Below are 24,015 nucleotides of genomic sequence, written 5' to 3'. Positions count from 1 at the left end.
CGAATATTGAAATCTTCGTTATCGTTGTTAATGTTTTACTTGAAATTACCATTAAACCAAATGTTCTTTTTTGTACACCTTAAAAAAGATACATTAACAACAATTAATGCTGTATGCACAAGCGACAGGTGAGCTCCATTCTAGCATTATTCACTTAGAAAAGGGGGAAAAAAAGTCAATTAGACGAAAATTTCATCTTTATGTGGGTGGCTGCAGCAATAGAATGGAAAACTTTTCGCACCGTTACATTTCATTTGACTAATTGCTAATTAAAATTTCGCTAGTGTTACTCTTATTCCGGGGAGGATCACTTTTTTAAAACTGCTGCTGATGGCAAAGTGGCTGGCGGAAGCGCAAAAGAGATCTTTCCAAATGGAATGTGCATGTTACTCCCCCCAAAACGTGGTCATTCTTCTCTCTCTTCGTAGCTTACTCTCTCGTTTCTTTTTCCTTGAAAACTTTAGTACAGGGTTGAAATAGCGTTGGTGGTGGTTGTGAAGAATTCCCGCTGTGAAATGAACTAACCAAAATTGTCTTCATTCCATTGTGTTACCCTCTTTGGAGAAGAATGGAAGTTACAATTGGAACCACTGTCATTTATTTAGGTTCACCTCAAGCTCATCCAAGTTGGCTTGCGATTTGTTAATATTGCATTACTAATGTACGAAAGTAGCCACTATTGTTATAGATGTGTGTTTTACTCTAGTTAGGTGTTGAAAGTTTTATTTTCTGACAACACAACGGTAACTAGCACTGTAACAAACAAATCCTGCAGTATAGTACTGTGCAGTCAGCGCCATGCGCTGTGCGACGAAAATTTAAACTAATGGCTACAACTACTCCCTAACAGTATCTGTGTTAAATTAACATTTGTATAATAGTGGCTGGACGTTCATGAAACTGCTAGTGTCACAAGATAATGTGTAATATGTATTCATTAGCTTTCTAATGAATGCTCATGCATTAGTAACTAGAAATCTTAGATGTTAATGAATATTTCAAAATGCAAGTGACCAGCAGTAAAACTGTCATTTTCTTTTTAACTTTTTATTTACGAAAATTATAACACTGCACTGTTACACATTTGTAATGCTCAAACTATGGATAATATTTGGTCTAGGAATTAATTCGTGCGGTTGGTACGCACACATTGAAGCTGTAGTACAAACACAAAATACATAAATACCTTAAGAAAAATATTGTCCATCGCTAGCCACCACTTTCGCCCATCTGTCAGGCAATGTACGGATTCCGTGGCGAAAGAAGTCCTCATCCTTGGAAGCGATCCAGTCAGAGACCCATGTTTCGATATCTTCTGAAGAAGTAAACCGCTGTCCAATCAAATCGTTGTTCATGCAATCGAACAAGTAGTAGTCCGAAGGAGCAACGTCTGGTGAATACGGCGGGTGGGGTAAAACTTCCCATCCGACATTTTCTAAATAGGTTTTGACCGGTTTTGCGACATGTGGGCGAGCGTTATCATGTTGAACAATAAGTTTATCATGTCTGTTCTCCCATTCTGGTCGTGTTCTGGCCAGAGCTTGCTTCAAACGCATTAATTGTCGTCGATAACGTTCTCCATTCATAGTTTCACCCGGTTGCAGCAGCTCATAGTACACCACACCTTTCATATCCCACCATATGCACAGCATAACCTTTGCACAGTGAATATCTCGTTTTGGTTGTGATGGACCTGGTTCACCTGGTTTCACCCAGGCCTTTTTTCGTTTAGGGTTCTCGTAATGGATCCACTTCTCATCACCCGTAATAATTCGATGCAGTAACCCCTTTCTGCTCTGTCATTGAAGCAGCAATCCGCAAATGGTTTTTCGTCTTTCAACGTCTCTGTCTTTCAATTCATGTGGAACCCAATGTGACATCTTTTGAATCATTCCCATGGCTTTCAAGTGTTTGGAGACTGTTGTTTGATCAACGCCTAATGCTGCTGCAAGTTGTTCCTGCGTTTGACACGAATCCTGCTCGAGCAATGCTGTCAATTCTTCGCCTTGAAATTTTTTTGGCTGTCCAGCTCGCTCTTGGTCTGCCAAGCCGAAATCACCACTTCTAAACCGTGCAAACCACTTCTGACACGTTCGCTCAGCTAGAGCATGGTCACCATACACTTCCACCAAAATACCATGACTTTCAGTCGCACTTTTCTGCATGTTAAAGTAATGCAGCAGGACACCCCGCAAAAACACTTTATCAGGCACAAATTGCGCCATGTTCACTTAACTACAAACTGGTGTTGTTGACGCTTTAATCCACTGCCCTATACTACGAACGATACGCGATGACAGGGGTTTGCAACACATGTGTGGATACACGGAACTGTGGGACGCTCCGTTCGTTGCGCCATCTCTTGTCCAACCGCACGAATTAATTCCTAGACCAAATATATCCATACTATGGAAATTATTGATATCTACATGTCAAATTGAGAAATAGAAAAAGAAGATTAGTCTGGTGGAAGATGCAGATACCAGAATGCTTATATAACGGATCGCAACAGGAATGACGAATCTGGAAACGAAGATACAGTAGGCGAGAGATAGTCAGGTCATGTAATGAGAAAGGGAGAGAAATATATAGAAAAGGCTCATAAAAACAGAAGTTAGAGGGAAAAGAATATGAAAACAACAGTAGCTGCTTGGTGAAAGGAGATGCCGGCGAGAGGAACTTGGCTACAATAGTGAGAAATGAAAAATATTAATCGAAAGCAGCAATCCTGGGGGAGTGGGAAAAGCTAATGATGATGATGATAGTGTAGCTTCGGATGAACCGAGATTTTAACGAAGGTAGAACAATTTCGTACGTGTGCTTAACACAAAAAATCTCTATAAAGACGAATACCGTAATAAACACCAATAATTTCTGTAATTCTATTTGAGTACAGAGCTTCTGAACAAGAGACTTACGTTAACGTGAGTTTTTATCAATGCGCGCCTAATCATTATTTTCCTCTGTGTATATTCAAATAGTTAACATTAATGGTATGTCCTTGTATGTGCCCAAGGGACTCGATGACTGAGACAATACAGTGGTAGGTAGTAGGCTTAATCTTAGTGTGAAATATCCTCGATTTGATGCCAGTTTGTATGAATTTGTTGTGGACATTCGTTTTCTCCGACTTCTTTACTGTATTCCTTAGAATAAGACTGGGGTTTAGGGTTCAGTGAAAATAGGGAATTGAGGATAGTGAAATGCTGCAAAGTTGGAAAGGCCGATAACTGCGTGAATTTGATATTGAGCACTTTTATTACTTAACTCTGTGCGAAGGATTCTCGATTTGGTCCTAGTTCATATGAATTCCTTGGATACATCTTGTCCTTGGTTTTTTCCTTTCCTGCGACTCCTCACAATGGTACTGGGATTGAGTAGGGATGCGCACGAGACAAGATTTGAGGCTTTCTCGTCTCGAAAATGTGCTGTAAAAGTGATGTCTCGACTCGAAAACTGTATTCTTTTTTATTGCAAGAGCTGTGTCTCGACTCGAAATTTGTCAGGAAAATTCTGTCTCGACTCGTCTCGTGCGCATCCCTAGGATTGAGGGATCGATGGAAACCTGAGGTTGAGATTCTAGAAGTGTTGTGAAGTTCGAAAAGCCAGTAACTGCCTTTCTCTACGTTGCTTCTAGGTGAAATCTGAATTGCTCACCTAATTTTGTGTGTTCACTTTACACAAAAAAGTCATTTTTTATCCTGTGTAGTATTTTATATATATACTATCATTTGTTTGATACATCATTTGAAAAAGCACATTTTCAAGTTTCTTACACATTACAAATGTTCTATGTGCGCTCCTCGTGTTACACGACACACATCTATGCGGCAGTCAAGCTCAGTCCATACACGTTCGAAATCTTCACTGTTTCCTCTGACAGAGGTGGTCGCCCGGAGCTTTTTCCTTTACAGAGGTAGCCTGTGTCCTTAAACCGTCTATATCATCGCAAAATGCTTTGGTAGGTTGATGGTTGTATGTTGTACTGTCTTCGGAACGCACGCTGCACGGTGGTGACGGATTGTTTCTTCACGTATTCCATCACACACAATGTTTTCTGTTGATTATTCGCCATGTTGCAAACTGTTATCACCCTGCCACCTAGTGAGTCACAACGGAACCTGCAATGACATAAACAAAACTTTAAAGTATGCTCTTTCGATTGGTTATTAGTACAAATAGGTGAGCATTAAATATTTGAAGTTATAAGACTTTAAAACCTGATGAATCATTTGTAATAACCGTACACAAAGTTATTACCAACTTAAACATTCACGTTTTACGTATTACTAAGTTAATTAAGGTATTAATCCAGAGAAGTAAAAATATCTGTAAATTAAAAGCAATTGTATTAATCTCCATCCCTCATTTTTAACTTTAATATAACATTTATTTTGTTTGCAGGATCCTCAAGCAAGTTACGATGTGAATAACCATGATGAAGATCCGATGCCAAGATATGATCTAATAGATTCGAACAGGCATGGTACGCGTTGTGCCGGAGAGGTTGCTGCTTCAGCGAATAATTCCATCTGTGCTGTGGGAGTGGCATATGGAGCTGGTGTTGGTGGTAAGCAAGAATAATAAAATTACGTTTAGTTAGGGCTGAATTTCAGTATTTTGTTTAAAGTGTACGTAATACCGAAATTTTCAACCACTCGAAAATTAAAGGAAGTCAGTCTTCCTGTAAAGCTTATTCTTATGGTACTAATTTAAACAAATTTGCAAGCGCAAGCTCGTCCAAATATAGTGTGGGCGATCAGCATATATTTCTGGATCAAGTATTCATGCAGTGTCTTGTTACAATTGTTCGAAAATCATTGTTTCTCTATATCAGTGGTTCTAGACTTTTTTGGTTAAGGCACAAACTTCTTTGTTGAATGTTCCCGCGGCACACTAACATATGAGCTAGCAACACTGTGAAAGATTGCCTCACGTGCAGATCAATTTCATCACGAATTGAACTATTGTGTTAAAAAAAAAAAAAAAAAAAAACTCACATTTCTCATTAGTTTGTAATGTCCATTCTTGAAGATCTGGAAAATGTTTTTAGATCTCTGGAATATTTTTCATGTTCCTTTTTTTTTTTTCAAATTTTATATTGAGTTATATTATTTTTACTTTTTTTAAACCTTCATTATCAAATTGCCTCGGAAGTTTCGCGGTATACATGCCGAATCTCGCGATAAGCCGGTTGAGAGCCACTGCTCTAGGTACAGTCATGTCCAAAATGATTGTCGCATATTTATAACTGCCTTCTAGTAAGAATATAATTTGATAATGGTTTTGCAGGATACTTTTAATACTGATACCATGTGTATAATCGAGACATGTATATTTGTGGTAAATTTCATAGGAAAAGAATTATAAATACGAAAAATAGAATGCGTAAGAAAACAAAATGTTGCTAAGTGGACAAGAAAATTTTATTTTCATTTTATTGTTCTTATTTACGGCTCTATTGACATGAAATTTGCCACCTACATGTCTTTGCCGATTATACACATACTAACATCATAAGTAATACCGGACAAATTCGTTATCAAATTATATTCTTACAACATCATATTTATAGACATGCGATAATACTTTTGGACATGAGTGTATATGCAACTTAATGGCATCTGTCTCTGCATGTAAGCAAGCAAACAAATTCTTTATCGTTGCAGTGTTAAGCAAACATTTTAGCAGATCTGTAAGGAATAATATACTTAATCGAACATTTTAATAACGTATCGTATACTGACATTTGCAAAATACGAAGTATAAGTCCAAAAGTTAGCATACATTCACCTCATCATTAATTACAATTATTCAACTCTTCAAATGAAAGCAGTCGTACATTGTTATATTTCTCGAGAATTGTTATATTTCTCTAGAAGAGATATATGTCTTGTCCATGGATCTTTAGTGTCTTCCCTTGTAAGTTAGTGTTAAGTAAGGGTCAATATCAGATTCAGTGTTCTGTTTCCGATTTTCATACCGTTTGAAGAATTGTCGAAAGGGTACTTTCTTTCTATCGGAACTTTGCTTGAGAAGAATACGATATAATCGATTTGGTAGTGTAGTTTTATGTCTTGGATTTTTCCACGTTACAGCTTAGTTTTTCTCTTGTTAAGTCATGTATTCGTCACCACCATACTATAGGCACAGTATTCTTTGCTCTAACTGAGTAACATGATGCAATTGTGTAATTGCTGGAATTAAGAGGCAATGGATTGTGAAACAGGAACCTATTTTAGAAGTCAGGTAAATATCTGGTCGCCAGAGTCCTTCATTGGCTAAGAAAACTACAGTTTATCATCATCATTACTAGTGCTGTTTTTCTAAGGATGCTGATTCACCATCAATACGTTATTCTGCGCGTTCTATTAACTACAATGAGCAGAATCAAAATTAAAGACGTGCAAGAAATTAACATACGCTGCTATCTGTTGATCGTATTACCTTTTTATTGTACTCTCGTTTCAGTCTTCAAATCGATTAAATTGAAATAATCGCTTTTGTAAATACAAAACATGACTGGAGAAATTGGTTCTTCAGAAAAAAAAAAAACTAGTACCGTTGTATACCACCAGGAAAAAGTCGTAATTGTTATTAATGTTATTATTTTAGTGAATATATGAAACTCTAAATATATTTACTGATTCTTTTAAGCGAAATGTTAATTCCACTGTACTAAAAATTAGGTTAAGTGTGGAAAACTAATATTTTTACACAGTGATTAGGAACATATTACGTTATATATATATATATATATATATATATATATATATATATATATATATGTATATATATATATATATATATATATATATATATAATATTAGAATGTTGTCCCTTCCTGTGCAAATACTATATGAATAATAATGTAAGAAGAAAAGGAGAAGAATATAATACAATATTAAAAAGTAATGTATTTTTCTTCATTTAAGGATAAGATACTCGAACCGTGAACTGTTTCTATCAGGTCTGCGAGCTAACTTGTTTATCACTTCATTTGAAGGAACAATCTTGAGTAAACATGAGAACGAATATAAACAGGAAACGATGTTATGTGCATTGATGTCTTCTTCTCAGTCAGTTTTTTTTCTTTCTCCAGCGATTTGATACTAGACAAACAAGTTATTTTCTATGTAGCTAGGAAGTATTAATGGTTAGTGAATAGACGCTAATATTGTATAGCGGGTGTTCTTGTCTTTATTAATTTCACGTTTATCAGTGCTAACGTGAATAATGAAATTTAAAATGTTTACACGGGAAATATTAGTTTTAAACTATCCAATGCTTATGACATGTGGTATACATTTCTAGAATTCTTACAAAGGGTACGGGCGTCACTGTCAAAGAGTATTGTGTGACCCTTACGAGAAGACAAAGAACATTTAATGTAATCTGCTACTTAACAGTGTACTTTTTTAAATATATGCAATGCATAAGATAAAAAAACAATATAAAAAAGAAGAATAAAGACTATCAGTTATCATTGACAACGAACGATATGTTTTTAGCGCTATAAAAATATTTTTTCTCTATTTTCTCAAAAACTACGCATGACGATTTATCGTCAAACATCTAATTTTGTTCAGTTTAATGACATTTATCGATTCTGTGTCTCGTCGTTGAACAATACATTTAAACAAGAATTTAATCACAATTTTGGGCTCTACGTTATTAACCATACCGTGTGTTGGTCTTGCTAGAGCCATAATGAAAAGCTTGGTGAAAATATCTTTCAGTATAAGTTTCACCTTAAGTGACGTGATTATTGTATTAACAATTTTTGTCAGTTTTGTCGAAAACTATGCATGAGGGTTTCCTTCACCCATATCTTTTGCTCAGCTCAATTAGATTTATGGCTCATCTTTGGATTTTTTTAAGCGCTAACAGTATCGTAGAACTTTTTTGTGTGTGATCTGTCCATAAAAATTCTTTGTTACAATCATTTATCAGTAAAAAAAAAAAAATACTGAAATTTCGTATATAGAATTCGTAGAATTTCAACTTCACTAAGCTGAATAATTTGGAAATGTGACAGACCGCTATGAAGTTTGGACATAATGGAAAAACTGGTAAACAGTTCATTACCTTAATGCAAAATATGCTCATCTTCCACCAATCGCAACATACTTTCCGAAATACTTCCACTATGTTTCTTTGAATTTTCTGCAGCATATGAGTTAATCAAGAGATGCAAATCTCACTCCCAAAAGGGATCCAAATTCTGGACTTTTCACAGTATTGATCTAGATTTCAAAATTCCCCATATAACACTGTGCATGAGATTGAAATCAGGTGATTGCACTGACTACTTCATTATCTATTGTTTTTTTGTTTTTACAACATTTTGATTGGATGTGATTTTTGTCCAACCAACCACAGTAAGTTACTATTTTTCATAATCAGATGACGTCACTTCAAATTTCATATTGTAATTTTATTAACGTTATGAATAATTCAGCAATTGTTGTATAAACTCTTGTGGAAGCATTTTATGAAAAAAAATATTTGAGTTGAGTTGATTTTAGTTTAGCGTCCCGTTCAGCAGCGAGGCTATATGAGACGTGGACCTACTGATTAACGTGGTATCCGAACCACATGAAAAAAAATATATTTGAATAAGTAGGTTAGTAGTTTAGTAAAAACCTTTTGTCAAATATATTTCAGTACGTTCTGAGGAACTAGTACAATTCCCTATAGCGAAAAAGAAAATCGTCCTTTATTGACCTTTTAGGAAATCTTGATTATAAATATACATTGTAGTTACTTCCTGTAACAGCTTTATAAAGTTCAAGACCGAAATCTGGTGCCCAATACCTCGGGAACTAAAGGTCTTCACGTGACCAAGTTTGAGATGTTGGTAGAACTTAACAAGCTTAATAAGCGCGTGAAATACCGTGGTGTGCAGGCATTTGATTCGTGAGTTATTGACTATCAAACTTGAGGTTTGAACTCAAGTTAGTTCAAACTCCAACTTCGATTACCAATAACACAGGAACCAAAAGCCCGCACACGTAATATTTCATAGAATGTGACGAGCTTACTACACCTATCATAATTCCTATTTTAGACAAGATCAGATGAGTTCCAGTAATAACATTTTAGTGAAATTTCATGATTTAACTGAGTTCAAACCCAATTTCAATGGCTAAACTTGGAAACTAAAGATGTACACACGATAATATTTCACACTATGGTCGAATGTGTACAAAGCTTGTCAATCGTTGCTAGCACACCAAGATTGTCAAAATCGAATGGATTTTATCGATCGTAATTAATTGTCATTAGTCCAGACTGAAATTTGGAGGTCAGTATCAAAGAGAACCAATGACATCTATGTCATAATATTTAATGTATGTACTTATTAAGGTTTTATGAGTTAAGACTGAACATTGTCTAGAAGTATCGGACAAGATGTTACTTAGGCATAATCGAACAAAGTGTTGAGAAGTTGTATATACTAGCACTCCTCTGGGCCTTCTGAGGCTTGCTTTTGATCTGCTGAACCGCTGAACAATGTAATCTGCTCTTCAGTAATTTCGACTGCTGTCGCAATGTCCTCTCCCTGCTAAAATGTTAGTACAGCTGTCGCTAACATTTGTCTCCTAGTCATATTGTTTCTCATACCAAAAACAAACTGATCTCTAATGAATACTCTAAGCATGTCCCAAAATTGCAGTATGCTGCTTGATTCTTTAAGGCCATAACGAACTGAGCCACATTTTAGTATTCGTGTTGCTGGACATTGTGGAACTTAAACCGTTCAACTATCTCATGTGTCTTTATTCCATAATGTTCCAGCATGAAGTTTTTTAATTCATCATTAGATTTGTGTGCTGGCATTTTAGGCGCACACAAATCTCAGTTCTTCGTAAGCTGGTAATCTCATGAGAGCTAAAAATGTCAAAGTTTTTCTGTTGTCTGATTACGCCGAGGATAGAGCTACTTGTTCAAATCTTTCTGTGTATACCTGGATTCCTCTAGTTACAATGTTAGAAAAGCAAGCCTAAGAAAGTTCAGAAGAGTCTAGTAAATACAACTTTTGAACACCTTGTTCGCTTATTCCTAAGTAACACCTTGTCCGATACCTCTAGACCAGCGTTTCCCAACCTTTTTCAACTTGCGGCACACTACAGGTGTAACTTGAATTCTCGCGGCACACCCATATATATATATATATATATATATATATATATATATATATATATATATATATATATATATAATATAAAATTACCGTGATATTTTAATGTGATTACTAATTTCCTTCTTACAGAGAAGAAAGCTCGATCACTGATTTTCCCCCGTGCTAAATCATTATACTTATTTTTCATTCTAATCTTAAAATAGAAAACAATAGCAATGAAATATAGGACTCGGGTTTTAAAAAATCCACTTTCTCTTTCGAAAACTGTATCTAACTAACTAAAAGGGAAGATCACTAAATAACGAACAAATAAACAAATCTCCTATACTTTTAAAACACAAATGTAGGTAATTTGTATACATGCTTGCTTTGTTGAATTTATTGAATGATATGTTAAAATTTCAAGTTACGAAATAGTCTGCAACAATAAAGAAGTAATAATGGTCATGACAATGATAAATACGTTTTTCAACATTAAAAATGTACAGAAAAGTAACACAGTATGAAATTTAAAATTGTAGATTTATAGTAGAGGTTCATAGTAATGTGAAATATAAATATACATTTTCCCCTGTCTTGCAATTTGGTTCGTATAGAATTAATAATTTGTTTCGATTTTCTCGCGGCACACCAGCGGCCCATTCGCGGCACACCAGTGTGCCGCGGCACACCGGTTGGGAAACGCTGCTCTAGACAATGTCCAATTTTAATTTACAAAAACCCTAACAGGACTAAGATACAGGAGGTCAATCATCACAGCAAATTCTGTCCACGTCGTATTAGAATCGTCGATAGCATACCATATATAATAATCTTTCACTAAGTCGAACCGTGAATTTGATGGCAATAACTCAGGGAATAGATAGAACCCTGTGTACGAAAATATTTCGTGTGTGTACTAAGCTAGGGAAGTTCAATCACCATCCCAATTTTAATAAATATCGGATGAGTTTCGTGATCGCATACGATATATACTGTCCTTCTGATGTTGATTTTTTAAATGAATAAATCCAATAAAGGACGAATAATTAATAAACTTTAAAAAAAAAACAGTAAGAATGGTTCTTCATGAACTACAACTGTATTTACTGGATACTTAAATTTTACTAGCTACAATACCATATATAATGCACCATTTTGTTTATAAGCATAGATTCACCTTATTTTCTTATCAAAGGCTGGAGTCCTAACTTATATTCGCAGATTTGTAGGTATTTATTTGTTGATAGTCTCTGTATTACCATACTATCAGAGTGGATGTTCAAGTTCTTGTAAATAATACTGTTCTATCGCATTAAAAAGAAAGAAAAACTCATTCAATACAGTAATAATCAAGATCATTTGACATTGTTAATACTTGAAGAACCTCGCTCAAAACAGCTGACAGTTGAGGAGTAGGTATACAGATAATAGACAGCTAAAATATTTTAGTGCATATCCGGTGCATTGTTCGGTAGAATGTAGGGTAATAGTTATATATAATTACACGATGGTTTCGTGTATTCAGTAAAAAATTAATAAATATTACCATTCAACGTTAAGATCCAAAGTGGTGTACAAAGATCGTCTGCGTGGGTTTTCTAGGGTTCTCCCGTTTCCTCCCATTTTCTTCATTCCACCATTTTGTTCATTATTACCACCACAACCTTTCTTAGCCTCGGAGTATAATCGTGGGTCGTTAAACTTAAAAAGATAGCATTGCTTTCGCCCAACTCTACTATAATGAAAGCACAGAATTGTTACAAATGCGCTAATTACGAACGTCGTTTGCATTTACTAATATTCAAAATTCCTTAATTACGAACGTCGTTAACATTTACAGCTGCGCCAATAACGAATATTATTAGCGAAGAGTCAACATTTTTTGTCAACAAACTGTTATCGATGCTGCTGTTTTTATTTGCTTGTACTTGTGTATTGATACAGAAACAAAAGGACATCAAATATTATTATCACAGAGATAATGTTTTATTTTTCATCGCAGTTGTTTGTTGTAATTACTTACGATCTGAATTTTTAACTGTTTGTTCTATCGGAGAAAATCAATGCGTGTGTGTGTGTGTTTTAATGTTAATTATAGAAATAACGTGGATAGAACTACAGTTGATATACAATCAATTAAATTTCTTTGTGAGAAGATACTAATGGAACACACACTCAAGAGGAAATGTACTACATACAGTTTTGTTTAATGAATGAATAAAATGTTTTTAGTGTTTTGATGGCTTGCGTGGATACCATCATTAAGGATAACAGAGTAAAGAAATTAGGTTTAAAAAGGTAAACTAGGATTGTGTGAAGAAACAGTAAACTTGTGTTCAATCAATCTTTATTACAACTTTACTTACTTCCTTTAACCTTCTTTCCTTATTTTCCTATCCTTGATAATTTAACTTTATTTCCATATTTTACTATTCTTGGTAATGACGACTACGGAATACCATCAAATGATTATGGAAGTATTTCCCTTCTTCATTCTACAAAATATGAGTACTATATTATATCTTGTGTTGGGTATTTAAAAGAGTTAAGTATGGTTGACAACGAATGATTTACATTTAATGTCAAGTACAACCGAACTATAGAAGATAAAATATGTTTATTTGAGACTAACATCAATTACCCGCTTCGCTAGGTTAAATTAAGAAAAAACAGTAACACGTTCCGATAGTCAATCACTTTTATATTTCTTCCCTCTCCTTCTCCCTCATGCTGCGTAGCTGAATTTGGATTTGAACGGTATCAGAAGTGTCACTGTTCATTTCGACGACTTCAAAAACTACGGATTCTATACTAATATTGGTCATTTTCGATCATTTTTTAAGTATCTTCCCTCCCCCTTCCCTAAGTTGCACCGTAAAAGTGATATGATAAAAAAGAAAAAAATAAATAAAAACATGCAAGGTCTGAGCCTCATCTATGTTGAAAATTTGATCGAGATCAGTTGGGTGGTTGAAGAGATTAAGAGTCATAAACATAGTCACCTTCAATTTTATAATAAAGATTACGGCGAATCAAAGTTATGATGGCTACATACAGTTATGTCTAAGGATTCAATGATTTTACGATAGGACTTCAAATGTTCAGTGTTTCGAGCATTTTTAGCAAGGTTATGAGCAACTAATTAAATAAGTAATACCATACGATATTGCCTTATATTTGTAAGTCGATTGAGTAATTGATCGTTTTAACAAGCTAGGTCTAACCATTTTACAACCTCATCATTCTGAACTGCTGTTAAACGGTTATGATACGAAAAGAACATGTTTTTACTGTACAAGCCTCATTTTGTATCCCTATGGTACGGTATGAAGTTATGATATGTTATTTTTCAATCCAACATAATCATTTCAGTTACATGACTGTAATCTTTTGTGTGAAGTCCAGGTAATTTTTATTGAAGAAAGCAGTCTTCTCGCATATTTGTAATTTTAAATTATCCTTTTTCATTAAAGCATTGTTTTAATTGATAGACAATATTACACACAATTTTTCAGCTGTAGGTGTCCACAGACGAAGGTAATTTATACATAAGTTGAAACTTATTAATAAACTTACAACAATAATTATATATACGACGTATATTATATCTACTTACAAGGCAATAATTCTTCAAGAACATAATTTCTTTGCCCTCTATTAAGAACATGAAATTTTAATGTAGATTAACTTCCAGTAGGATCTCTTAATGTAGAGAGAGTTGTGCGAACTGTTTACTAACAATTATAATATTTAATTAATTATTCTAGGTGTCCGAATGTTAGACGGCGACGTTACTGACGCAGTGGAGGCCCGTTCCTTAAGTTTAAATCCTCAATACATTGACATCTATAGCGCCTCTTGGGGTCCTGATGATGATGGGAAGACAGTTGATGGGCCTGGAGAGTTAGCGACAAGAGCGTTCATTGAAGGAGTTACCAAGGTACATAAGTATTAATACTACTCTTTCGTAAAGGAAATCTGATTGATATAGTTTAAGCCACTTATATTAGTTTGAAAAGATTTTTCCCCACTTTTAAGTTCAGATGTGGTATTAGTTTGAAAAGATTTTTCTTCACTTTCTAGTTCAGATGTGGATTATATTTTCGAATGTGCACAATAAAGTACGCTCTAAAACTACAAACTGACAAGAACGAATTAATTTTACACGAACAATACTAATTTAACGTAAAGAAAATTATATGTAGTTTTCACAACCTGAATTCTATAGGTAACATTGACATTTGGTTATTTGAAACAACTCGCTTTAGGGTCAATTAATAAAAGTAATTTGTTTATTCACATTACAGAACTATTGCTTCATCATAGGACGTGTTAATGGTCTCATTTTAAATCAATGTTTACATATATCTTACAGATTATTAAGAATATAATTATAGTATGCATAAAGGAAAATACGTTACAAAATGTCTGAATGGTTCTGTACGTCATCAGATCATTATAATGATGTGTTGTTCTTTAAATGAGGGTTGCTTTGCTTGTGTTTGATCCGGCTTGTGGTTACTAATGGAGTAAATCTAAGTTTATTTTTTAGTTTGAAATCTAAAATATTAGTTTTGATATTAACTTTGAAACTATTGTACTTATGAATCAAACTGTGTAGGATATTCTCAGGATAGCTGTATTTTTGTTTAATACGTAGAGGTTCAATCTTATATTATGAGGAAACCATGTAGTAATCCTCAAAGAGAGAAGCAATTAGTTTTACAAATTAACATCATCTTTCATCTATCGAACTACTGGTATCAGTCATATTATTTGAGGAAACCCGGAGGATAAACTAATATTTTAATAACTGTAAATAGATAGCAGAAAAGAAAAGTAGATTTTCTATTTTCACAACTTCATATATTATTCTTTCTTATTTTATTTCATCCTTTAGCTGTTCCAATACTTTTTAGCTTGCTGATCTTTTTGATTCCTACAGGCAAAATTTTTCAGTGACCTCTATATAATTCATCTGAATCTAAGTTTATTTATTTATTTTTGTTAAAAAAAAAAAAAAAAAAAATAGACGTCTTCAGTCCTAAACGAAACTCTAACAGACTCATGTTGATTGAAGTTTCTTTTCTTGTGTGTATATATGTATGTATTATAGTGGTATACTTCCATTCATAGATGTGCCATTTGGTATGAAATTATGTCCCCCCCCCCCCAAGCCGTCAGCTAACTGTACGCTATAAATTAAAATCGTGATGAATTAAAAGTTCTAATTGTTTTTAACTTTTTTTTAAAGTTTGCCCATGGTTCCCAAATAATAATGCTCAAATCGAAATATGTTTATGATCTGTTAATGGTAGTATGCTCCATGGGAAGTTGACGGTAAATGTTTAAAATATTTCACTATTCTTAAGTAAACTATAACAACTGTGTGTAGTTTATGTACTGTGTTTATGGTGCTTAGTTATTAAAGTATATTTTGCTTGATATGGAATAAATACATGTGGATTTTATATAAACAATTGCATTATTTACATTTAATACGGTTCTTGCGTTAGTAATAAACAAAAAAAAGTTCATGTTCAGCATCATCATTATTCATTTTCAAATAAATGCAGGCAGGCAGCGATTGTTTACTATTTTGAATTACCGTTATTCGCAGACTGAGATGTTTTTTTTTCTTATAAATAGATACATTAATTAATATACTTTAATTCATTTTTCTCTGCATTCCAGGGTCGAAATGGTAAAGGGTCTATTTTCGTGTGGGCATCAGGCAACGGTGGAAGAGATCATGATAACTGCAACTGTGATGGTTACACCAATTCCATTTGGACACTCTCAATAAGCAGTGCCACTGAGAATGGACTTGTGCCGTGGTATTCAGAAGCGTGTAGTTCGACGTTAGCGACTACTTATAGCAGTGGGTCATCAGGAGAAAGACAGGTAAATACTTTATTTACGTATTTATTTGCATGACGATTTTAGCACAAAATTGCAGCGTTGCTGGCCAAATTATTCCTGTTCTCCTCGGTGCAGCTAGCAACAACAAAGGTTTATGAAATATTGAGTAAGAAGAGATGGATGATTCCAGGAGTGCACAACGCTAGGAGTTCACTGGGTCCGTCTTCCCCTCCACCTCCCCCCGAGAAAAAAAACCCTCGTAACTCGACATACATTTGTACACTTTCTTAAACTATATTTGTATAGCAGATAAATGATTTGATCTTTACTTCGTCCACTCTTTTTATAAAAACAATCTAGTTGTATATTTTTCTGAGCTATAGATGGTAGTTCTTAACAATTACTTAGTCTTTTCGGGTGTAGAATAACACTGGTTCAGTACTACGTAGACATGATGTCTTAGAGTGCTATTATCCCCCCCCCCAAAAAAAAAAAAAACCTCTGGAACCATCCCAACAAAAATTTCAGGATGCTTTTCTGTATTAAGCTCCTTTCCAGCACAAATAATCATAAATGTAAACAAAGTTCCACTAACTAACTCTGTGGCCGATGGAATCCGAAGATTCAATGTCCCATTCACAAAAGCTCTTCATTAATTTCTATCTTCAACCAACTGGATCGAGTTTCTACTTCGTATTCCTATTTCTGCGAGATCCATCGCAATATTGTCCTCCTATCTGCGCCTAGGTCTTCCTAATGGCCATTTTCCGATTGGTATTCCAGTCAAGACTTTGAAAGCGTTCCTACCTTCCTCCATCCTGGCTACATGATATTGCCCACCGGGCCTCCTAGGTTTGGTGACCCTAACAATGTTTGGTAAACCGTATAAATTATGTAGTTCCTTGTTATGAAGTTTCCTCCATTCCCCACTCCCGTTCTTCTTGGGTCCGAATATTCGTCTCAGGATCTTGTTCTCAAATACTTTCAGTCTTATGTTCTTCCCTCAGAGTAAGCGACTATGTTTCGCTACCATATAGAACAGGCATGATTATCGTGTTCTTTATTTTAAGCTTCAAACCTCGACAAAATTTTAAAACGACCTCGATAAACGACAAGAAATTTTAAACAAAGTTTAACGTGGTACAAAATCTAAACGACACGCGCGTTTACTGGAAATGAAACTCAGGATTCCTGTACAGAGGCGAGAACCATTTAATATGATGGTTTTAAAAAAAGAAAAAATAAATAAATCTGAGTGATCTCCCTTGTCGTATTAAACCGTCTTCTTAGCATGGATTTTATATGGTTTGTGACCTATAATTTAACAGCTTGAACCATATGTACTGACACCACACATAGAGTAGAAAGATACATTCACCTCCGTATAGATTATGAAAGAGTTTGAGGAGAGCTATAGATATTTTTAACGTAAGCTTTCCCGTTAAATGAATTAATTAATTTCTCTTTAGGGGAGCAATTTTTCCATTAGATGCCTTGTAAATAGTTACAGTAGAATAATTACAAGTAGAAAATAACGTTAAAAGTTCTGATGGATTGTATGGTTGATTTCAGTAGTTTTGTGTTCTTTTGTAGAGCTGTAGTTGTGAGTCTTTATAGTTTATAATAATTTCGGTTTCGTATCCTGTTTTTTTTTTTTTTTTTTTTTTTTTTTTTTTTAATATCGTTGGAATAAAAATTATTTGTGAATTTTCTTTTATTTATTTTTAATAATAAAAGAATATCTTATGCAATTGTACAGAAACTTGCTATGTATTCGAAATTGAGACTTAATGTTATTAAATCTAGTAGTAAAACTACCGGTAACGTTATCGTGCCTTTTTATTTTAATAAGGTTGAGTTAATTTCAAGAACTGTGGCTGAAGAAAACATCAAGTTATATATAAAATGTCTCACCGTAGTTAAACAAAAGGACGAAATAACGTTAGTTTTACTATTAATTTAATATTAAGTTCTTAGACATTAAATCTATAACAACACTATCCATGGCTTTGGATTAGATACATATTGTAACAAAAGAAATACCGACCAAAGCTTCAACACACTGTGTTTTAAACTATAATGTGTTACAGTTTCGAATATCTACCATATCCTTCATCAGACACTATATGAACACACTAGGAGTGTCTATATAGTGTCTGATGAAGGATATGCTAGGTATCCGAAACTGTAACACATTATAGTTGAAAATAGTGTGTGTTGAAGTTTTGGTCAGTATTTCTTTTGTTACGATATTAAATCTATGTTGTATGTTTTGTCAATGGTATTTACTCCTTATTTATGCTTACAGGTAGTTACCACGGATTTACATCATCAGTGCACGTCAAGTCACACTGGTACCTCGGCTTCTGCCCCTTTGGCTGCAGGAATATGTGCCTTGGCACTGGAAGCCAATCCCAATCTCACTTGGCGCGATATGCAGCACATTGTGGTACGCACAGCGAAACCTGCCAATCTTCATGCTCCAGATTGGAAAGTTAATGGTGTTGGAAGAAACGGTAAGTGAAATCAATTATATCGATTATGCAGGTTATTTTTTGATAAAATAAAAGCTGCTCTTGAACTGACTGTTTCTTCCTGTTGTTTATAATGCTTACATTTATTATTTTTTGTTATGTTCTTAAGTTAAACATAACGCTAGAACGCTAATAATAATGTAAACTCAAAATTTGGGAACAGTTCGTGCATACGAAGTCAGATTCAAGGCAAAAAGGAGTACTCCAAGATAAATTCTCAAAATAATGACATCAAAGATTATAATTTTACTGAACTTCCAATAAGAAAAGTAACTTTATTTATTTATTTATTTATTTATTTATTCTATATAACTTGTTCTACAACCATAACTAACTTGATCATGCATAATTATTTCCTAAAATCAACGTTACCTTTCGAGAGGAATAAAATCGGGTATTGTAGATCTTTAAAACACAAAGCCATAACCATAAGTTAATTTTAAATATTATTAGTCATTGTGAACATGAAGAATACGTGCTACCTATTACAAAACATTAATTATACATTGAAGTGTGTATGTAGTTCATATTTGATCCAGAGAAACTGTACACACATAAAGGTAGCTCCTTATTAGACTCATACGTATAAGCGTAATGATATTATACTAGACCTTTATTTCAGCCATGTGTGGGCGTGCCTTGTATTTTAGCGTAAAGTAAATTTGGAGTTGTACATGAGGGTAGATTTTTGTTAAAGACTTGAATAAATAAACAACTACCTCAACATTCTCGTCCAAGCCTCTCAGGTTGCCATATTGAAATTTGGACATCTTGAATATACGTACTGACTCTTGAATTTGACTGAAATTGGAGAAAAATACTTGGAAACTGAATCTTCAAATTTATAGGCCTATTTATTTGTATTTCAAATACACATATTACATTAACATGTCTGAATCCATGGAATATCTATTTTGGATTTGTGAGGTTATTTCGCGTTCGGAAAGAAACACATATTCAACAATACATAGATCTGCTTCCATATCTTTACAGACTTAGCAGCTAATAGTTTCAACGCGCTAGATCCAGAACTCAAGTGAATGGTGAGAAGTATGTGTGCTTCTGTGCTCAAGTAATTGAAATACTCTTCCAGCTATGTCCAGATAGCCATGAACCGATAATACGATTAATAGTTTGTATTGAAACAAAAATCTCATCTCTGTATGTATTGAATGAAAGTAGATGATCTTCAAAGAGATATTTATTAAAAAGATCTGTTGAATTGAAAAAAAAAATAAAATAAAAATCAGAAGTGTCAACTCGTTTCACCAATTTGCACGGTGCCTTCTTGACATGAATCGATGTTGACCTGCGTTAAACCAAATTTTCCGTCAGTCCGAAACAGCTACGTTGTAGTATGGGTATACTTTATTGCTCTCAGTGGCTGATCTAACAAGGTGCACTTTCGATGTCTACAATCCCAGGAAAAGATTGCTGTTCAGCAGTGTTCAGTAGGTATATGACTTTTTTCAAATTGAAAAGCCTGGGGTGGCAAACAATGAACATTTGGTTGCAAACCTCAAAAATGTCTTTGATTTTGTTTATTTAAAAAAAATAAAAAAAAAAAAAGCTCCCGTACATTGATGTTGTTTTACCATTAAAAGAAAATTCATCTACTTACACAGTCTGCATTTGGCACTAAACATTCTATACAGGACATTAGCAGAAGGGTTTCAAATTTGTGAATTACTGTTAATGAACTTGCTGTTGAGATATTTGTCACTTTTGCAAGTGTTTTGAAGCTCTTGCATCACTTCTTACAGCTCGCTCGGCCACCATATTTGAGCGAGGCACACCCAGCACAGAACTTTCTTTTACCCAGTGAGCGGAAAACCACTTTAAAGCTTTAGGACACTTTAGGTAGCAGATAGCAGCCTGCAGTTCATTGTATGTGTCCTCTGTATAGTGCTGATTTGAAAACCATACCTTTCTCCATGTAATTGCAATGAAGTCGCAAGTACGTTGTAGCTGATCTCTCCATTTTGGAAGGAGGAAAAAGTGGCAACCAGTGCATAGATTGAACGTAAATTCCACCTAGCATTGTTGGAAGGTAGCTTCTGCCAGTTCAACTGAGGCCACTTGTTCCCCTTTCGGTAGAAATTATGTCCTTCATGAAGTGCAAATAGAACCCGGACATCATTTCTTCATCCTGGGTTTTCACGTGGCGATACCTTTCCTGTGCCAGAATAGTTTTCTTGTAAGTCCTCATACCCAGCCAAAACATCTTCAATGAATTGATAGTTGAAGCTGGGTGACCGTGATTTTATTGGGAACACTGAATCCATCCAGTGCCGCAGAACCAGGTCAAGAATATGGTGCTGACATCCTATAAACTGAGGCTCATCGAGACCTATGATCATTTTAATACTCCTCCATGCATTATACCCATCCAACAAGGCTTGCAGTAAGATATAGATGTCCTCGGCGGATCCGCTTTCACAAACCAAAACTCCAGGGCGAAGACTTCTTGCACAATTTTGATTATCTTTATTTCCTATTCTCTTCCCATCAAAATGCAAGCAGAATTCCTCTTCACCGATAATTTATTTCAGCCGATTCTTAATTTTTTCAGCATCCTTTATCACTCGAGGCCAAATTCCCGATTGTGAAAGTGTGGGTACATTTATTTTTTCCTCAGCCAAGTTCTGAAGAACTTTCGCTGCTTTTCTTGTAGACAGAGACAGTTTTGACCGGGCTTGGCTGCAGTTTTGTTACTTGATACTTACGTTTCATAATGGGAGGCTCTTCTGAAAATTCAGAGTCACTGCTGATCTTACCTTCTTCAGTATCACTGATACATGTTGTACTTGGCTTGTACAAGGACCAATTGAGCTACTTCGCCTTTTTGAAGGATAGATCGTTGATATGGAGGCAACTTTCTCTGTAGTGTATGCGACTCGGCCTCCAGATTCAAGTTGTTTTCTATACAATTCTTTGTCTTCACTGCAAAGCCAGTTTCCTTTTACTTTTGTAATATCGGAGACACTAGTGAGATATCTTTCGAATACCTCATTCCTCCTTTTTCTATATTTTACGAACAACTGCATCAGCTTGTCAACTTTTGCTGAATTTGCTGTATAAAAAGCAAAGGAAAGTTCAGCTTCTCACAAAAGTCTACACAGTTCTTGAGAAATCTTCTTTATTCTGTCCGACTGCCCTCTCAGTTCATCGTACAACCCCAAATGTCTACCACGTATGTCTCTGTAGGCATTTTACACATTTCACTCATGTCCGTTTTCATCTCTGGTATGCTGGGATGGCGTTTTCTAAATGTCGTTAAATTCTGTGTCCACATTTTTCCAGGTAATTCAACTGGTGATTTTGATCTTTTGGTTTTGAATGACATTTTTCAATCTGAAAATAGAAGAGATCGCAATTAGAAAGACAATTGAGGGAAGCACTGTTGCAAATATATATAAAAGCAAAGAATACTAAAGTTTTATCACCAGCAAATCAACCTGCTAGGCTCGCAACACAATAAAAGTGATTTGCAGAAGTGTTTAATGTGCATAATATAAATTAAAATTTGGAAAATAACTTGTATCTATGTTGTTTACTTATAATTTACAACAAAACACAATGTGCTATTTACATAGGAATCTTTGAGCTTCTGTGTGCCTGATAGGTTGATGTGCAGATAAAGACTTGTACATTTTGATTGTAAATATACGATAAATAGGTCACATTACCACGATTTATATTATACAAATGTCTATTAAACGTTTCCTTCATTATCATGTTTTGCGGATCAAAAATTCTTATCATACATTGTTTTTTCATTTACCTCGCATTGACAATAGATTAGGTGCGAGACGTTTTTCCAACTCCGAACGAAAATAACACCAGAGATCTAGCGTATAGGCAAAAGTTCATTAAATACATCATCAGGATAATTAAATTCTTTTAAAAAAAGTTAAAAAGTCGTATCCCTAGTGTTCAGTGATATGCCACCATTTCAATTTGATTTACTGTCTCTTGCCTGCTACTATTGCACAGATATCCTCATGTCTTTAGATACGAGCGATCTGCAACAAAAGGAAATTGGGTCTTTTATGCCCAGGTACACAATTAATCCAAAGCTTTTACCAATCTAGATTGAACGTCTCATTCTTAGAACATTAATTATCGTACTTCTTTCACAAGCCAATCCATTGTCCAAATTTAATAGATTCCTATGTCGTATGCATCCCGAAGTACAGACTGATTTTTACACATTATAAGTAGATTAATTCAATCAATCAATGTGCACTAGCTATTTCATGAATTATGGTATGTCAGTATCTAATACTTATTTCAGAATTATTTCAGAAAAATATTTTAATGTGGAAATTTCTTTCAATTATTGTGTATAATATTCTTTCTCTAACCTAGTGAGTCATTCCTTTGGTTATGGTTTAATGGATGCAAGTGCCATGGTTCGCCTCGCTAGAACATGGAAGACTGTACCAGAACAGCGAAAGTGTGAAGTTTCCGCTCCACATGTAGACAAGTATGTATCTCCGTAAAATTTAAATAATTTGATAGTTGTACTGTAAACGCAAGACCACTCTAAATAGTCTGTATTGTCTCGACAACTATCAAGCGCATCTGGTTTACGAATGTACTCTCTGATTATGGTTGACAAGGTAATTTATTTATTTGTATTGGTTGGCAAGGTATTTTATGTAAAACGACTCGTAGTTTATTGCGAACATAGTCTTTGTGGTGATAACCTACTTTTATGCAGTCTTTTATAATAGATTGCTTCATTTGCTTGTTCCCTCACTTCGAATATTATCTAAGGAGGAACTCTGGTGACATCTTAATATCTAGACTTCGGGAGTACGCAGAAATAGCTTTGGCCTGAAATTTCCTCATAAAATATTTAAGGGAAACTTAAGATCGGAAACATTATTTCAGTAACTATCTTTACGTGTCCCTTCCCGCATAACCTTTAATACCCATCTATTCCACCTTGCCCGCCCTAGGTTGGAAATTATATAGAGGGCTCTTTATATATAATACCGAACTGTTATAATCATTTAACAACTGATGTGGACATTTTTTTTCGAGCTACCCGGGGTTTGAAAGAGCAATTAAACGAGTTTTGGCCATATAATATTACTTTTAAATTCTTTGTTGACTCTGTTATTTTGTTTTTTGTTGTTTGTTTTTTCTTCTTGTTTTTTGTTTGTTAGCATTTCCCTATGTAAAATAGCAAAGATGTACTGTAACTGCAAATATGTTCAATAAATACATAAATAAGGGGGGGCACCATTAGAGCATTGGATTCAGGTCCGGCGTGGTCCCAGGTTCGATTCCCCGCCGATGCTTCCCCAATTTACGGCATCCACCCGGCGTCGTAAGGCAAAACTGGGGAGTCACGTGAATAAAAGACGTGACGGCCACTAGGTCTAGAAAGCTCCCGATACGCTGATTAGCGATAGGACCACGCGTTCGTCACTAGATTGAACGTAGTTCCACCAATCGCTAACAGATGGTGTGGAGCGG

At 34.8% G+C, this 24,015-nt stretch overlaps 1 protein-coding gene across 1 annotated transcript in view; it reads left to right on the top strand.

Annotated features, from left to right (window-relative positions):
- Window positions 1-24,015, top strand: part of LOC145665965 (furin-like protease 1) — a 273,711-nt gene that overhangs the window by 186,533 nt on the left and 63,163 nt on the right. The window contains exons 5-9 of the mRNA XM_081733071.1: window positions 4,405-4,570; window positions 13,897-14,069; window positions 15,824-16,033; window positions 18,300-18,507; window positions 22,897-23,014. Coding sequence (XP_081589197.1) covers window positions 4,405-4,570; window positions 13,897-14,069; window positions 15,824-16,033; window positions 18,300-18,507; window positions 22,897-23,014 — 875 coding nt within the window. The remainder of the gene's footprint in view (window positions 1-4,404; window positions 4,571-13,896; window positions 14,070-15,823; window positions 16,034-18,299; window positions 18,508-22,896; window positions 23,015-24,015) is intronic.

Source organism: Thermobia domestica, chromosome 12, assembly GCF_964235325.1.
Source record: "Thermobia domestica chromosome 12, izTheDome1.hap1.1, whole genome shotgun sequence".
Classification (NCBI taxonomy): Eukaryota; Metazoa; Arthropoda; class Insecta; order Zygentoma; family Lepismatidae; genus Thermobia; species Thermobia domestica.
This window is presented reverse-complemented; position numbering and strand designations above follow the sequence as displayed.